Consider the following 15,364-nt stretch of genomic DNA (forward strand, 5'->3'; position numbering starts at 1 on the left):
TACACCAGTACCTGAGCACAAACTCTTGTTTCAGATACATTTAAGGACAGAACTCAAAGCAAAACTGCACCATCTAGTGTCTGGTAAAGCCGTAAGTGCAATGCATCTTCTCCCTGAATTCAAACTTCGTGCAAGAAAGATTTTTGGTGGAAGATTCATAGATAAGCGTGGTAAGAAAAAACTCAAGTAAATCTAGGAAGTGTGTGAAAAACCCAAGATAGTACTAAAGCTTTCAAATATTACTATAGCAATGCTACCATTTTTTGCACAAAGATTTAACAGTCACAACCAGTCTAATTTAGTAGAAAGATTAGTATTTTCTGTATTACTTCACTGTACAGTGACAATCCCAGAAAAACATAAAATGGCCAGTTAATACAGAAGTTGACTACTGAAAATGCTCCAGAGGCTTAGAGGGATGAAAGGTTTAGATGAACCCCATTCTTATAAACTCATCAGAAAAGTACATTTTTTCTTCTGTAAAAAAGCAGACTGCTTCAGCTTAAGTAGCCCGCTTAAGGATGTCAGGAAGATGAAATCAAGAAGGATCTACCCCTCAAAGAAAATAAGATGGTCATTAAACAATAAAAAGCTGTAACAAAAAAATCTTCCAAGCGTCCCAGAAGAAAATCTTTTGAAGTGCATTAATGCCTTTCACTTCACCGCAAAAAGTTAGTCAAGGTTTAGACTGTTTTAATTAACCCATTTTATTTTGCACTTGCAATGGACTGGATGATCGCTTAGCTATTATGCCAGATTTGATGGGAAGTGTTTCCTGGTGCAAACGCAAGCTGTTATGATCACGTCAACACAACCTTTCTGAAAAACTAAGAAAGCATTACAACTCAATCGTATTTTCAACCAAACATCCGGAAACAGCATACAATGTATGCATTAGGATGATATATTTGGACAAAAGTACTATTCTCCAACAAGTGTGGTTTTTACTCCTCAACAAATTCGTTAAATCTTCTAAAACTAATAAGATTAAACAAATCATCTCTTGAAATCATTCAAAAAAATCTCTACTCGCTGAAAAGATTTTATTGCATCTCAAGAATTCGTGAATTATTTTCTCAGGTCTAAAACAATTTATCCACGCTTGCGACATAACTTTTTTTTCCTAAAAGTATCTAATATAGATCAGAAAGTTAAATGTTACATTTTCGTACCTTGGTTTATTGTGTGGTAATGCCTTTGCATCGACAGCAAACATTTTGGAAACAAAGACGATAACCGGGGCTGTTCCTTCCCTACTGCATTTCATAAAAGCTGAAGAAACATAAAAAGGAAGTTAGTTGCACAATTTTTTCCCAACAGTATGGACAAAACGATGGCTTTCCATGCATTTTATAGGAATTACTGTTTATTTCCTATTTCAGTGGTTAATATGCTAAAGAAAAATTAACAGGAAAAGTAGAAAATTACTCTAGCCTAATCATTTGATAACACGGCCCGTATCTTCAAGTCTGTTTCACAATAAAAAGAGCAAAATTGTAAAAATCGAACTCTTCATAACAAACTACATATACTCCAACTAAACGTATTGGTTTGATATTTAAAGTTGAGTTCGTAGGCTGGTTTAGATTAGAATGAAAAACAGAGAACAGCTTAGCATTAAGACCAAGCTATTTATTCAGTACCTCAAAGTATTCTCCCTCCTTTCAAACTAAAGAAGAAAGTCCTGCAAATGTCCAGACGCTCATGTCTTCATGAGACCGTAACAACTTAACTGCAAGAACGGATATTCCTCAAAGGATGAAAGATTCACACAAAACTCATTCAATACTTAAGGAATTCCCATGAACTATTCCTTTCATCTAACTTGGAACACATTATCAGATCCAAAACAGACACTATACCGTTCAAAACTTTTAACAACATAGAAAATAAATCGTTTTCTCCTACACCTCCCCCTTTTATCTGATGTATGAAAAGACTATAGTGTAAAATGCTTAGGCAAACAAAGTGCAATACTACTACTAAAAATTAGCAAGATATTCATTAAACGTGAAGTACACTATTTTTTCATAACCAAGAGCAGTAAGATCCAAGTGTACAGAGGCAAATTTCTTCTAATTAACTTATACTGAGACAGTATTGAATGCTGTTTGGAGAATACAATGTTTTTAAATGTTCAGTAAAGGATGAAAATATCAGTTGTCTCACACTTGGGAAACAATCCCTAACAGCCTGTCAATTTAACGGTCACATCTCATCTTAAATTGACATTTGATACCTCATCCCTTTAGATTTCTTGAAGCTCTCTTCAAAACATTGTTCTATAAACACCTTCCACTACACATACAAAGTTAAGCAATGTTTTTAACTGTTTCTAGCTTAAGCATGGTATCTTCTTGTAATTTTTACTAAACTACCTCTTGAAATACAAGAGAACATTTACTACCTTGCAACAAAATGGTATTCTGCTATATTGTGTTCAGTTAGAAAGAATGTTTGCAGAACAACAAAATCATACATATAAGGCCTATTTGTCCCCTACAAACCTATCTGAAAAGATCATTTGGGAATGTTCTTTTTCAGACTACCAAATCTGGGGGAAAAACATCACTTGCTTTTATATAGAACTTCCTACCCCACAGAGATTACCCCACATACATGTAGACATATGAGCTTTGCTCACCACTGAGCATTACATCCGTATCATCGGTTTCAACTTTGATTTTCAATTCCGCTAAATACTTAATTCAGCTTCATCAGTTCTCATCTGTCTTTCAGGAAAAGAACTCAGTAGAAGTTCTCCTTTCCAAGGCATCACAATTTTTATGAAGGACATACATGAACACAGAGTTTATGTTTATAAATAATCCAAAGATAGAAAAAGGAATATGAGCGTCTTACAAGCTCTCCTGCATCCTGTACACCGTCATTTTCATTACTGCCTATATACAGTTCTTTTACTGCCTATAGCGAAGTTAAATCATTGAACGTAGTCTTTCCAGCCCCTATTACAATTTTATGGCACAGGACTTGGTGACTATGAAACTTCCTCTTGCTTGCTTTTACATATAGACATCCCAATGTTCAACACAACAGCATCTGAATATAGTACTAAACCCTTCCTGAGGAGGAACTCTTAGTTAAAGCTAGAAACTCTGCCAGAACTGGACATGAAATCGTGATCTCAATGAAGTCGATGGCAAAACTTAAACTAACTTCAAAATATCAGGATTTCATATCTTCATTTAACACTCTGGGTAACAAGATATATTTCTTGCTCTGGAAGTCTTTTGGCTCTCGTTTTTATTTGCTAATCTTTTATCATTCTGGAGTATTATGAAATAACTAAGAAAACAAGTTATACCTTGAGCTATGGAAACGTTGAAGAAATTCTTAATGACAATGTTTGTAGTAACAGCTAAACTACATCTTACTAACCTCTTTTCAGTACACAAACTACTTAGCAATAAATTCAACAAAAAATGTTTTTTATTTTAAATTACCAAAAGCTGGGCCTAGTTAATCAATACACTTGTAAAAAATTAAATCCAAACTCAAACCCCTACTGGCTAAAAATTAATCATTTTAATATGGAAGTTGGTAAAATATTCAATTCTCAATTACATGATAACGTCTACTGTTTAGAACCAAAACCAAATATTAACCTCATATCCTTCCAAAATCCCCACTTTCAGAGTCTTAGGCTTTACACCACCTGCAGCTTGAGTTGTCTAAAAACCATGAATATATGGGATTGAAGAAAAACGTATGGCCATAAAAATAAGACATAATACTATGGCACGTCACTGACAAACATCAACAAAGCTACTACAAGTAAAATAATTGTAAGTCTAAGTAGAGATTACTACACATCTTATGAACCAAAGACAAACAAAACCACCAAGATAGAAATAACCTTCATGTTAATGGGAGAACACCTACTCACCACTTTTCAGTTCCTGAGTTTCTGGTGGCAAAGAATCAAATGTTCTAGCTCCAACACACATCAGCTTTTCCACTCTCTCTGCAGTGATGTCAAGAGGACTGGGAAGTTTATTACACACCATGGCTAAAACATGTTGCTAAGGATACATATTTATATATTTATATTTCCTTACTGAATGCAAATAAAAGGAAGACAAATGCTTTCAATGTTTGTATCTTTAAATCAATCTCACATGCTAACTGCCAGCAACAACAGATAGCTAAAATCCAGCTCTGTCTGTTACAGTGCACACAGCTCCCTCTCAAGTCAGCAACAATTTCTGGCATTTATCCAAGGGCAGAACCGACAGTTAAGTAGGGGTGGCTCACCCTGTGTACAATTGGGAAACTAAGAATAGCACAATTGGGGCAAGATTTGAGAACTAATTAGTATTTATACATCAATAATTTGTGCATGCCTATAACGTGTATTATATTATAAATGATGAGAAGGTGGTCTACACAGCAGACAAACAGCAAAGGCTGATCTTCGATTAAGAATGCATATGCCTAAAACGTAACAACAGATACTTATGGAGGTTCATGGACAGAAGAGCTAAGTTACTATTATAAAAAGGAGACTGGTTTATCCTTCAGGAAAAACACTAAAATTTCTATATAAAGCCACATAACAAAAGTGTATTGTTAAACTACCTCCAGTTTCACAACTTACTTTCCTAAAAAAAGGATGTGGTGCAAAAGCACGAAGTTGGTAGAAATGTAAGACTAATTGTAGATATGTAACTTAATATTACAAGTGAGAAAATAGGTCCAGCTAGCATAGGCACAGACGTGAAAAAAGAACAAATCATACCAAATCACACATTGAAATATGTGAGCACTCTTCGAAGTCTGAGAACTACCAATAGAACAAAAAGTAGTATCTTCCTTAAGGATACAGAGGACTGCATCAGATATCGGTAGCCACTGGCTACAAATGGCATTAAGATGAACTTTAGGGTCTGCATGCCGTGACTCCCGTGCACCAATTTGCAATCCCAAAGAGGTGACTATCTTTTCAATTTTTTCTTTGTCTCTGTAAGGAAAATAATACATAGATAAAAAACCACAGTAGCAATACATAACAAGTGTCTACAACGTTTCTTGTTTGAGTATTTAAAAAATCACCATAGCACGTGGGAAGAGATTCCATGAAAATTTTATAGATCTCCTCACCTTTTCATAACAGCTTCATACAGACTCCATATGTTGTCCAGCACCAACTGCACGAACAAAGGTTTCTTTCCTTTTGACTGGCAGAACAGAAACATACAGATAATTACCAGCAATTCCTGACTTTCACAATAGGCTTAAGACTGCACTTTTAACTGACCATTTTCCTAAATAGCATGTAAAACCTGTATTCAAAATCAAGACAGTTACCTGTTTCTACACAAGATCACTGCTTCAACAGTCTGTCTTACAAGGAAGGTATAAGGCACAAAATAAACATGGAATTGAAAAGTGAAGGACAAGGGTTTCAATTTCAGAAAAAGAGCCTGACAAATACAGAACATGTCTACCTTGAGCCTGGTTATCACCCTTTTTATAACTATTAATCCTCACCTATGAAAACACAAAAAAAAGTCATCATTAAATGCAAACAGGGAAACTCCCTTCTTCCCTCTTAACTCTTAGTGGTGGAAACACTTAATATAAGAGAAGCGTAGTTTTCAGGCCAGGGTTTTGGTAGAGCATTCAATGGGATCTCACTAAGGCAAAAAAGATTTTCTAAATCCTGAACTAAATGTGAATATCCTAAATCCTTAGCTGTTGAAGGACTCTTCAAATAAGACAGAGACCTACTCACTACTCTGGTTTCTACTTTGTTAGTCTTCCAGTCTTCTTGTGTGTTTCGCTCTATGCTGAATCCTTGAAGCTGAAATGGCCCTTATTTTGTGAACAGAGACATTTAAGAGCAACTGTGAGCACTGTTAGATGAGATTTCCTCCATGTAGCTTTTGAATGGTCAATTCTGGAATGTTCTCTTCTCCAAAGGCTGATGCAAGGCTATCCTAGTGAATTTATACTTCCACTGATGTTGAATGAAAAGGTACTGAGGTCAATTTTCAGAATACACTATGAGGAATAGAATAAAAAAACCCAAAACAAAATAAAAACTAGGTAATATTTCTGACAACCTCCCTACCTGATCGCCTTTCATTATCTTCTTTGCTTTTGTATTTAGATAATAATCTCCCCATAAAGTCTTCAGAAGTACTGCAGCCTTGATTCCAATCTTTTGGCTGTACAGTTTGGCAAAATGCTCAATGCTGAAAGGAAACAAAATGCATCTTGATAAACGTGTCATGCTGTTTACATGTGCATATCAACCTAAGCAACAGACAGCTTACATGAAAATACACACAAATCTCAAATCCTTGTTTTACTCCCATTTTTCCAATTGCCTTCACTTTAGCTCACACTGTTTAACATTTACACCTGCAAAAATATTTAGTCATAACGACTCAAAAACATCAGCAGTATTTGTATGTTTTTGTTTTGTTTCAAGTCAGCTTCAAGGCTGAACCTGTTGATTTGAAATAAGTATTTGTGTATTTACCCCCCCAGTAAAAACTCAAAAGCAATCATTGCTTTAATAATGAGTAAAACCCAGAAAATATAAAAGCTGTGATGACAAAATTGTGTTATAAAGCCAATTGTGTTGTTCAGTACCCTCCATGAGTTAATAAAAGCAGGCTGCTTACGACTTAAAGAGGGTGTCCTGAACATTCTATGGTTTCCTTGCTGAAAATGTTCAGTGAGCAGTAATAGAAAAAATTTCCACATATTTGCTCCTTGTGCACACAGAAACAAAAACACACGTTTACAATCAAAACAATCCTATTTACAGAACAATGATATTTGATAATCTGTTCTTTGAAATCCAGGTTTCTCAGATTTCTACACACCTAAAAAAAAACCGGCCCATGTCAGCAAGACGTAAGCTATGAGTTCTGAACTAAGACCAAAAGGGAGATTTTTTCCCAGAAACTACCCCAAACTCTGAACAGGGGGAGAACCTTCAAGATTCTTGTGCCAGCAGCTCCTGGATATGTATTTACAGCATTCTTTCAACACTTGAGGATTATGAGAAAAGCATATTTACTAATTGCACTGGATGAGGCCGGCACTGCCTAATGGCTTAATTTTTTCTGCCATGACAAGTCGTAATACCTTTAGGAACAGAACCCACAACCATGTAACAGCAGTGAAGGCTTGCCTTGATTAAGAAAATGCTCCACTGATCCGTATTTCACCAGATTGTAATGCTGGCAGTCCAGAAGTACCTCCTGAAACTAATTAAGGAAAATGTTCCTTTTCCCCTCCCACTGTATGATTTATCAGAACCAGGGCCTGCCAGTTCATCATAAGAAACAAAGTAGTATCAGAAAGCCAACAATCTTCATTCAGCTTCAACAAATACATTGAAACATTTTCAAGATGTGAAGGGAAAAACGGAGAATTAGGACAGGTACAAATAAGAAACCTAGCAGAGAGGAGCCCTGTTATTTGTCCAAGCTGTAGGCACATTTTGTGGGATAGAGAATAGATTAACACAAATCAGTCTGCTGTACAATGTATAAACAGTCTGATCCAGACCCAGCAGCAGAATACTAACACCCCTTGCTTGAGTTAGATGCATAAATGTTTTTGGGTGAGATACAATCTTGTACATGGATAGTTCAATTAATATAATCTTTAAAAAGTTTCAATATATAAAGCAGAAGGGGATTAAAATTTGGGGAATCTTCGCAAACACGGTTTTTAGTCTCATATTCAATAAAAAGCATTGAAGTTTGTTAAGTTCATCTTGTGTCGGTATAGTATTGGCAAAGAATAAACAGAAAGCCTATCAATCCTCTCTAGTATACCAATATAACTATCACAAAAACAAGGACAGGTCATATGTGGCCCATTTCTTCCCTCCATTTGAAGCTAAATTACAACCAATATTTAGATTTCAGCCTTATAGAAACTCTGCAAGTAAGGTTCAAGCCACTTGGCAAACATTTCAAGTGGCAGGTACATAGCAAATACAGAGAAACAGCTAAAGCTTGACCAGTTTTCATTCCCCTTCACATTATCCTAGCATTTATCGTTAATCATCTATCACACATTCCACTCTGCAGAAATATCAGTTACTAACATATACCAAGTGCTAAAAGCTTTAGGGGAAAAAATAATAGTAATGATAAAAAAATTAACACAAGGTATTATCTTTGAAAACAACAAATTGGAGACTCTCAAGCCCTAAGCACTGTTTTAGAGAAATTTTCTTCTCCACCTCTCTGTATATACACCAATGTTATTGCAAAAGAGAGACATAACCTGAAGTACATCAGTAAACTCCTGTGTCAAACAGTTCAAATTGAAGTATTCTTTGCTAAAATTCTGAGCTGGAGAAACAAATCAACTTTCTGCCACATTTGTACGAAATTTAATTCTCTCCGCAGAGAAATTATCAGAGGAAAAGAGATCATGAAAGGAAGATAACTATCTGAATTCTCACTTTTACAAAAATAACCATTATATCCACCTAACATTTAAGAACAACATGCTTGCTTTCTCATTTACAAAGGTGATCATAGGGTGTTTATGACCACAGGCTTATATCAGAATGGAGTTCCGTAACCTATAAAATCTTAATAGTTGATGATTTACTTGCAAATATCAAGTAGCTTCAGCTAAAGAAATAGCGTCTAAGTTGCTTTTGAGCTTATAATTCCACTTATTCTAAAAAAGTACCCCACTAATTCATTTTCTTCAAGAAGCATTTTTCTTAATGTTTAGCATTCCCTGACAGCATATTTAGAATACTAATACTAAACCTAGGCCACCTTTGAACTTCCCAAAACAAAAACTTAGCTTTTTGTTTTCATTTATTCCCTTCCACAGGCTTTGTCAGTATCCAAAACAAAACTAAGTTGCAAATTGCCCCATCTTTTTCCATACAGGACAAAAATAGCAGAGAGCTATAAATCGTTTCAACACCTGCTAAAGAAAATGTTCTTATTCTGACTCCGAACTTGGACAAGTTCATAACAGTTGCATCCCAAATACTCTGTATAACAACAGTTTACTACCATAATCCATTTTTTCCATGGCATTTCAATGAAAAGTTACAAGTCAGGAAAGCTAAAGCCTACAGAAATCAAAATACTGTTTCCCTGCGCACCACAAAACAGAAGAGTGACTGTGGGCACCATATGGGAATGGAGGACTTTAGGTAAGATGTGTGTTAATGTGCAGGTCACCAAAACTATCAGAAAACCCCCTCTAGCCTTCAGAAACTAAAAGGTCTCCCCTCACACCCATCCTCCATGAAAATATCTCTTTCAGACTAAAGAATATTCCAACATGTCAGAATTTGAAGATGTGTTTTCGATTTCCTTTACACCACTTACACTCCGATTTTTTTTTTTAATAAATTATTATTATTCATGGCAGATAATTAAACTAAAATAAGCCATTTTATTTTCCCTTTCCTCTGCAGCAATAAGAAATATTTGTGTTAGACTACAAACTATGCATGGAAATTTATTTAAGACCTTGACTTTGACTTAAAAATCCTGGAGCCGATTTTTTTTTCAAAGGTTTTGCAATATTAAAGACATGCACTGTATTACTGTAGAGTGTATCTTTTTAATTATATTTTCATGATGAAGACAATGACTCCACCTTGTGGCAAGCAATCAGAACGTGTGTAATCTTTACACTAGCCTGCTGCCCTTTGAAACTAATTACTAAGAACAGGGCTTAAAAACAGAACTGATCACCAACTCAAATACAGTAATCCAGAAAATTTTCTAAAATTGTTCTATCCCCAAATTCTTACGCTTAATTAAACATCTCTGCAATACTCTTTAGCGACTGCTGAAACAGAAATATAAAGATAGTAGGTAACAAGAGATAAGAAATGCACCTGAATGAAGAACAGAAAAAAAACTAGATTAAGACCAATGAACATAAACATTTGAGAACAAATGCATAATTTCAAGGACAAGTCAAAGTCTGGTGCAGAAAAAACAGTTCACAGTAATGCTGTGACCCAGAATTGTCTGGGCCGCACTGGACAGCTGCAACTACTGCCCTGATGCCAGCTGCCTGCCTTATGCTTGTCATGAATGTCACTGTCCCTGTAGCTGGAAGGTCCAACCTACTTGTGAAACAGCTCCTGTACTGCCGCAGTTTTTGGCTTAGTCTATTACAGCCTATCAGGTGTCATCAATTAATAAAATACTAAGTTTACCAGGCTAGGCTGGACACTACAGTGGGCTCAGCAGCTGCTGTATAAGTAAAACAGGGGTTCCCGTCACACAGATGACAAAGCTGGTAGTATTTTCAGCTGTCCAGTGTTAATAATATATTAGAACTGATTACATACAGTTGCATATCACAGAAAAATATAAAAAACATCTTTAGAAATATGAAGCAACTGAAAACACTTTAAGATTAATTGCAGTAATCAATTAAAAAAAAAAAAAGACAGTATCTAAATCCCAGACTTACCCAAAACCCCAGCCATCAATTGCACTGGCAAACACCACATTTCCATGGTCTGGTGAAAAATAAAGATGCGAATCATCAGTATCTTCCAATCCAGCACTCCAGTCATAAATTTGATCTCCTGGTGCAGTGTCTGAAATACTTTCACTTTCTGTTTCTTTCTCAGCTCTTTCTTCTAAGACTTTAGAGGTAAAGAGTGCTCCAGTAATTGCATTGACCTACAGAAGGATATGTAAAAACACGCTAAGATTTGTTCACTCTTTCACAACCCTTGCAATTAAAATGCAATTCCCCCACCCTCCAAAATATGAGTGATTTTTTTTTTTAAACAAGATAGCATGCCTGTGATTCATTCTGCAATTTAAAATACAGACCTTGTGTATCTAATCCTGCCCATTTGAAGACAATGGGACTTCAATGAGACTAACATTTTGACTTAAACACTGTTTACTTTCCAAGTCAAAGTCGGCCACATCAGGATTGAATCAGATTTAGAGTATCATGTGTAACACACTTTGTTTCTCAGAACAAGGCATGGTGAAATAGGAACTTGTTACTGCCAACAAACAACAAAGGAGGGCAAAGGGAAACCAGGTAGACAAGTGCTTAAAAGTGAGCTCTGGGGGAAAAAAAGTTTGAAGGCAGCTTAACTTACAACTTAAAAGATGAATTAACTTTATCCCTGCACAAACCCATCAATATCAGGAGCGGTCTAAAGATATTATTTGTCTACCTCCAAAGAAGTTTAAGCAATTTAACAGGAAGAACAAAACATTCAGCATATTACTTCTAAAAATGAAGACTTCCTGATGACCTGTCAAGAAGCATTTAATACTCCTTTCTCTATCACATGCATTCTGAATTAATCTCAAAACCAACTAGAAATAAAATGTATCTCAATGTTAAAAATTAGACTCGACATTATAGTGCTTATCCCACAAAGTAAGAAAAAAACGGTTCTGCTGCTCTAAATTTATTCTAGCTATAAGGCACTGAAAATTACAGTCTCTCTCAGTTCAAGAATGGAAAAGAGTGGGAAGAAAAAAACCTCAACAAAATCTTCTGTGTGAACATGACACTATAGCATGAGTACCTGTTCTAAGATATTCTTAAGATGCAGGTATGCTTCCTGAGGGGTGAGCTTGAGCTCCACAATCAAGCGATCGATTTTATTAATCACCAATACTGGACGTATATTTTCTAGCCATGCTTGCCGTAGAACTGCTTGAGTCTATTAAGAAGGAAATAGTTAAAAAAAAATCCATTACAGAAAGCTTGATACCACAAAAGAGATGGAACATTAAAGTAAACGACAATATAATTCTAAAATTTAATTAAAAATGTAATAAAGGACAGGTTGACATTCAAATCAGAAATCTGACTCCCATAGTACATAGTGTTAGTTATTACAGAATTCTGCAGAATGGCAGAATTTCATGGCAAATGCACCCACAACAACAACAAAAAACCCCTCCTTCTAAAAGTAAGCTATGGAAAAAAGCAATCTCAATGTTATTTTGTGTATTTTTTCACCTTCAATACCCTAAAACCACATGTAAAAATATTAAATTTTTTCCCTTAAGACATTTATTTCTTCTCTTTACAAATACTCCATTACCTGAAAAATTGCATACTCACTGTTTCAACCCTACACCACTACACCCGCTCACCAGCGCTGCTCAGTTTTTCAGCACAACTATGAAACTAACTACCCTCTTTCACACCTCAAGTACACTGTAATTTATTAGAAGTTTTACAAAACTTCTTAAACCAGCTCATCTTTTATTTCTACATAATACACTTAAGACTTTGCTTACTCTGTCTTCTCTACCCTCTTTCTCTATTTAATATACTTTATTTCACCTGTGGGCAGACTCCTTCAACAGCATCCACCACTATGATGCAACCGTCACAGAGTCGGACAGCAGTAGATACTTCTGAAGAAAAATCCACGTGCCCTGGGGAGTCTATTAAATTAATCAGATACTCCTGATCACCTAGGATCAAACAATAAATTAATATTTCAGAACAGTTTTCAAAAATACTTCTTTCAGCCACCCGGTTATACTGTTTAAGCTATTATTAATTTCTAAGGACCAAATCTGCAGTAACCATTACGCTTGAGAAAAACTCCAATAGGACAGGAAGACTGTCAGCAGCATAACATCTAGCGGCTTGCGCCTAACTGGTTTTAATTTCACTCTTAATGCCAATCTTCATCTTTCAACGCCCAACTACCTTCGGGAAGTTAAAACCAAAAACACACCAGCCAACCAAACAAGAAGGAAAACCCTAACCCTGAACAAGCTTGTAGTAGCATTACACAGAGATCACTGGCTAAAACACAAGTTAACTGCATTACAGTCTGCATTTTAAAGATAGATCATGACAGACTGTCGTAAAAATAAACCGTACATTCTTGATGAAATGCCTCATTTCAACCTTGTGATTTTTTTAAAACACGCTTTTGACTCCGTATTACTAAAATATCTTCAATATATCAACACAGGAGAAGTTTTCAGTATTTTCCACATTACTCTCCCAAAAATTATGGTTAGCTGAGACTCCAGTCAATTTTTGATGAACTCACTGCATTCATCATCAGCCATAATCAAAATAAGGCCAAATGACTTTCCTGTTTAAGAAGTTGTATTAGAGTCTAAATTTCAATACAACAGAAAAACAACAGACATAAAAGGTTCTAACCATTAAAAGTAAGGTCATTTCAGAGTCAACAATAAAACAGCCACAGTTTACAATACTTAGCTGGAAGATCATCGATTTCAACTATTTTTTATAATCAGCAGTAGCTGAAATGGAAAGACTAATGGTGGCTTTTCTGTTCAAGCAATTTTTCTGTTAGTTATTCTTTTTTCTTCACAAGCCTGTTAGTAACGTATTTAATGTTTTTCATTCGCCTAGCTGAGGATAAGACTGGTGAGGAACATGGAGTCACAACAAAGACGAGACTGTAACTACACTATAAAAAAACCCTCTGAACAATTTATAGCAGACTATAACAGGCACCTTGACATACAAGTATAGTAAAGATAAGACTGTACAAAATCATTTAAAAATTTAGTGTTTTTTTGAAAGAAGATCTTGCCTTTCAGTGACATCATTTCAAGACTTAAGATCAAAATATAAAGATTTAGATCTAAAATAAAACGATAAAGGCAACTATTCTAATTGCCTCCACTCAGAGGTACAATTGAAGGTGGTTTTGCTAACCCTGAGATGGAGCTTGATTATCTTGGTTAACAGTTGAATACACGCCTAAGTCTTTGCAGAATCATGGCCTAACACTGAGAAACACAAAAGCAAAAGTTGCATACAAAAAATCTCAACAGCAACAATGAAAAGACAGGGAAAATTAACAAAAATATACGTTAAAGTTTATACTTGCCAGCATCACCAACTTACCTTTCGCAAAGTGCAGTGAAATTGCACTAGATTTCATTGTTATTCCTCGGATCTGTTCATCTTCTCTACTGTCTAGATATCTCAGCTGAGTACAAAAACAAAAGAAGAAGTGATAAATCTGTAGAATTATCTTCACAAGTTACTTAGCAACTGTCAAAGAGTATGACCGTGAGAAAATGAGATTTAGCAAGACTAGGAATGGAATTTCCTTAATCATCACTGATTTACAATCCCAGCACATACACACCAAAATTTTGTTAAAAATGACAGTATAACTCTTACCTTTCCTGCCAAGCGGCTAGAGATTATTCCATTGCTAGATATTAGACAATCAGCTAGAGTAGTTTTGCCTGAAAAGAAAAATAAATTACTTAGTTTAAATTAATACAGAAAATGGAAAAAGATGCAACGATATTATGAATGCTGATGACATCTAGTGTTCCGAGATATCAACATTAATAAAGGCTTTAAAATGCCACGAAAGGACAAACTGACTTTCAAAAAAATACATCTGTTCATTCAACTTCACCTGTTGGGTACACACAAATTTACTTTTGAAGAGCGGATGCAACGTTACCTGCCATGACCAGAAAAGCAAATGAAATAACAAACAGTACATCAGAACCTCAATATATCATGCAATTAGACACAAGATTTGCGTCTTAAAACGAGCATTTATTATTTCCACCCACATAACAAACTCCTTTCATTAAGTAAACATAGAAATAGGACAGCCTACCTCACACACGCATATATTTAATTCATGCCAACATTCAGCATCGCTAAAGTACAAAACATTCAGTTTCAACTCCTCCAAATTATTATAGTGTCACGCTTTCTCACGTGCTAAAAGATAAGCTGCATCAGGACAAAAGAAATGTGCATAAAGCAAATTCACTTCTCAGAATCAGGATTAAGACGGTTTAAAGCTAAACCCGTGAAAGCCTACTGCTTTAAAACAGCGACCAAAATATCTCACCATCGTTCCGACTAACACACACACAAGTTTTCCTCACAAGGTGTCTGCCACTCACGAGCACGTGCCTTACCATGATCCACGTGGGCTAAGATACAGATATTCCTGATGCCAGAAGTCTTCTTCTGGAGGCCGACCATCTTGTCCACGCTTGTGAGGACCATGGTTAGCTAATTCTGTGAGCGGAGGAAAGCGTTTTATTGAGGAGGCAACTTAAGAAACGGATTTTTTTTTTTTTTTTTAACGATGCAAGTTGTGATGGGGGAAACCTCCTCCGACACGCGGAGCGTGCCGCGTTCCTCAGAGACCATTTGTACCACACCTCGGATACCAGAAACGTACAGAACACGGGGCAAGAATCAGGGGGTCGGGGGTTTTGGTCAGTTTTTCGTTGTGTATGAACACAGAGCCGCCTGCGTTCCCCGCACCCACAGGTGTCCCGAAGCGGCGCGACCTCAGGCTTTACGCTCAGGCCGCGCAAACGCGGGGGCTCCCGCCCCGTCCCCCGTT

General features: G+C 36.1%; 1 protein-coding gene across 1 annotated transcript in view; it reads right to left on the reverse strand.

The window, feature by feature from the left end:
* EFTUD1 (elongation factor Tu GTP binding domain containing 1) overlaps positions 1-15,024 on the reverse strand; it is an 82,138-nt gene extending 67,114 nt beyond the window's left edge. The window contains exons 1-11 of the mRNA XM_009330902.1: positions 14,928-15,024; positions 14,161-14,228; positions 13,879-13,963; positions 12,319-12,452; positions 11,549-11,686; positions 10,459-10,673; positions 6,095-6,218; positions 5,122-5,198; positions 4,845-4,981; positions 3,908-4,030; positions 1,173-1,272 (exon numbers count right to left, since the gene is read on the reverse strand). Of these exons, the coding sequence (XP_009329177.1) occupies positions 1,173-1,272; positions 3,908-4,030; positions 4,845-4,981; positions 5,122-5,198; positions 6,095-6,218; positions 10,459-10,673; positions 11,549-11,686; positions 12,319-12,452; positions 13,879-13,963; positions 14,161-14,228; positions 14,928-15,018 (1,292 nt within the window). The 5' untranslated portion in view covers positions 15,019-15,024. The remainder of the gene's footprint in view (positions 1-1,172; positions 1,273-3,907; positions 4,031-4,844; positions 4,982-5,121; positions 5,199-6,094; positions 6,219-10,458; positions 10,674-11,548; positions 11,687-12,318; positions 12,453-13,878; positions 13,964-14,160; positions 14,229-14,927) is intronic.
* Between the last annotated feature and the right edge of the window lie 340 nt (positions 15,025-15,364).

The sequence above is a fragment of the Pygoscelis adeliae genome, unplaced genomic scaffold, assembly GCF_000699105.1.
Source record: "Pygoscelis adeliae isolate BGI_AS28 unplaced genomic scaffold, ASM69910v1 Scaffold318, whole genome shotgun sequence".
Lineage (NCBI taxonomy): Eukaryota > Metazoa > Chordata > Aves > Sphenisciformes > Spheniscidae > Pygoscelis > Pygoscelis adeliae.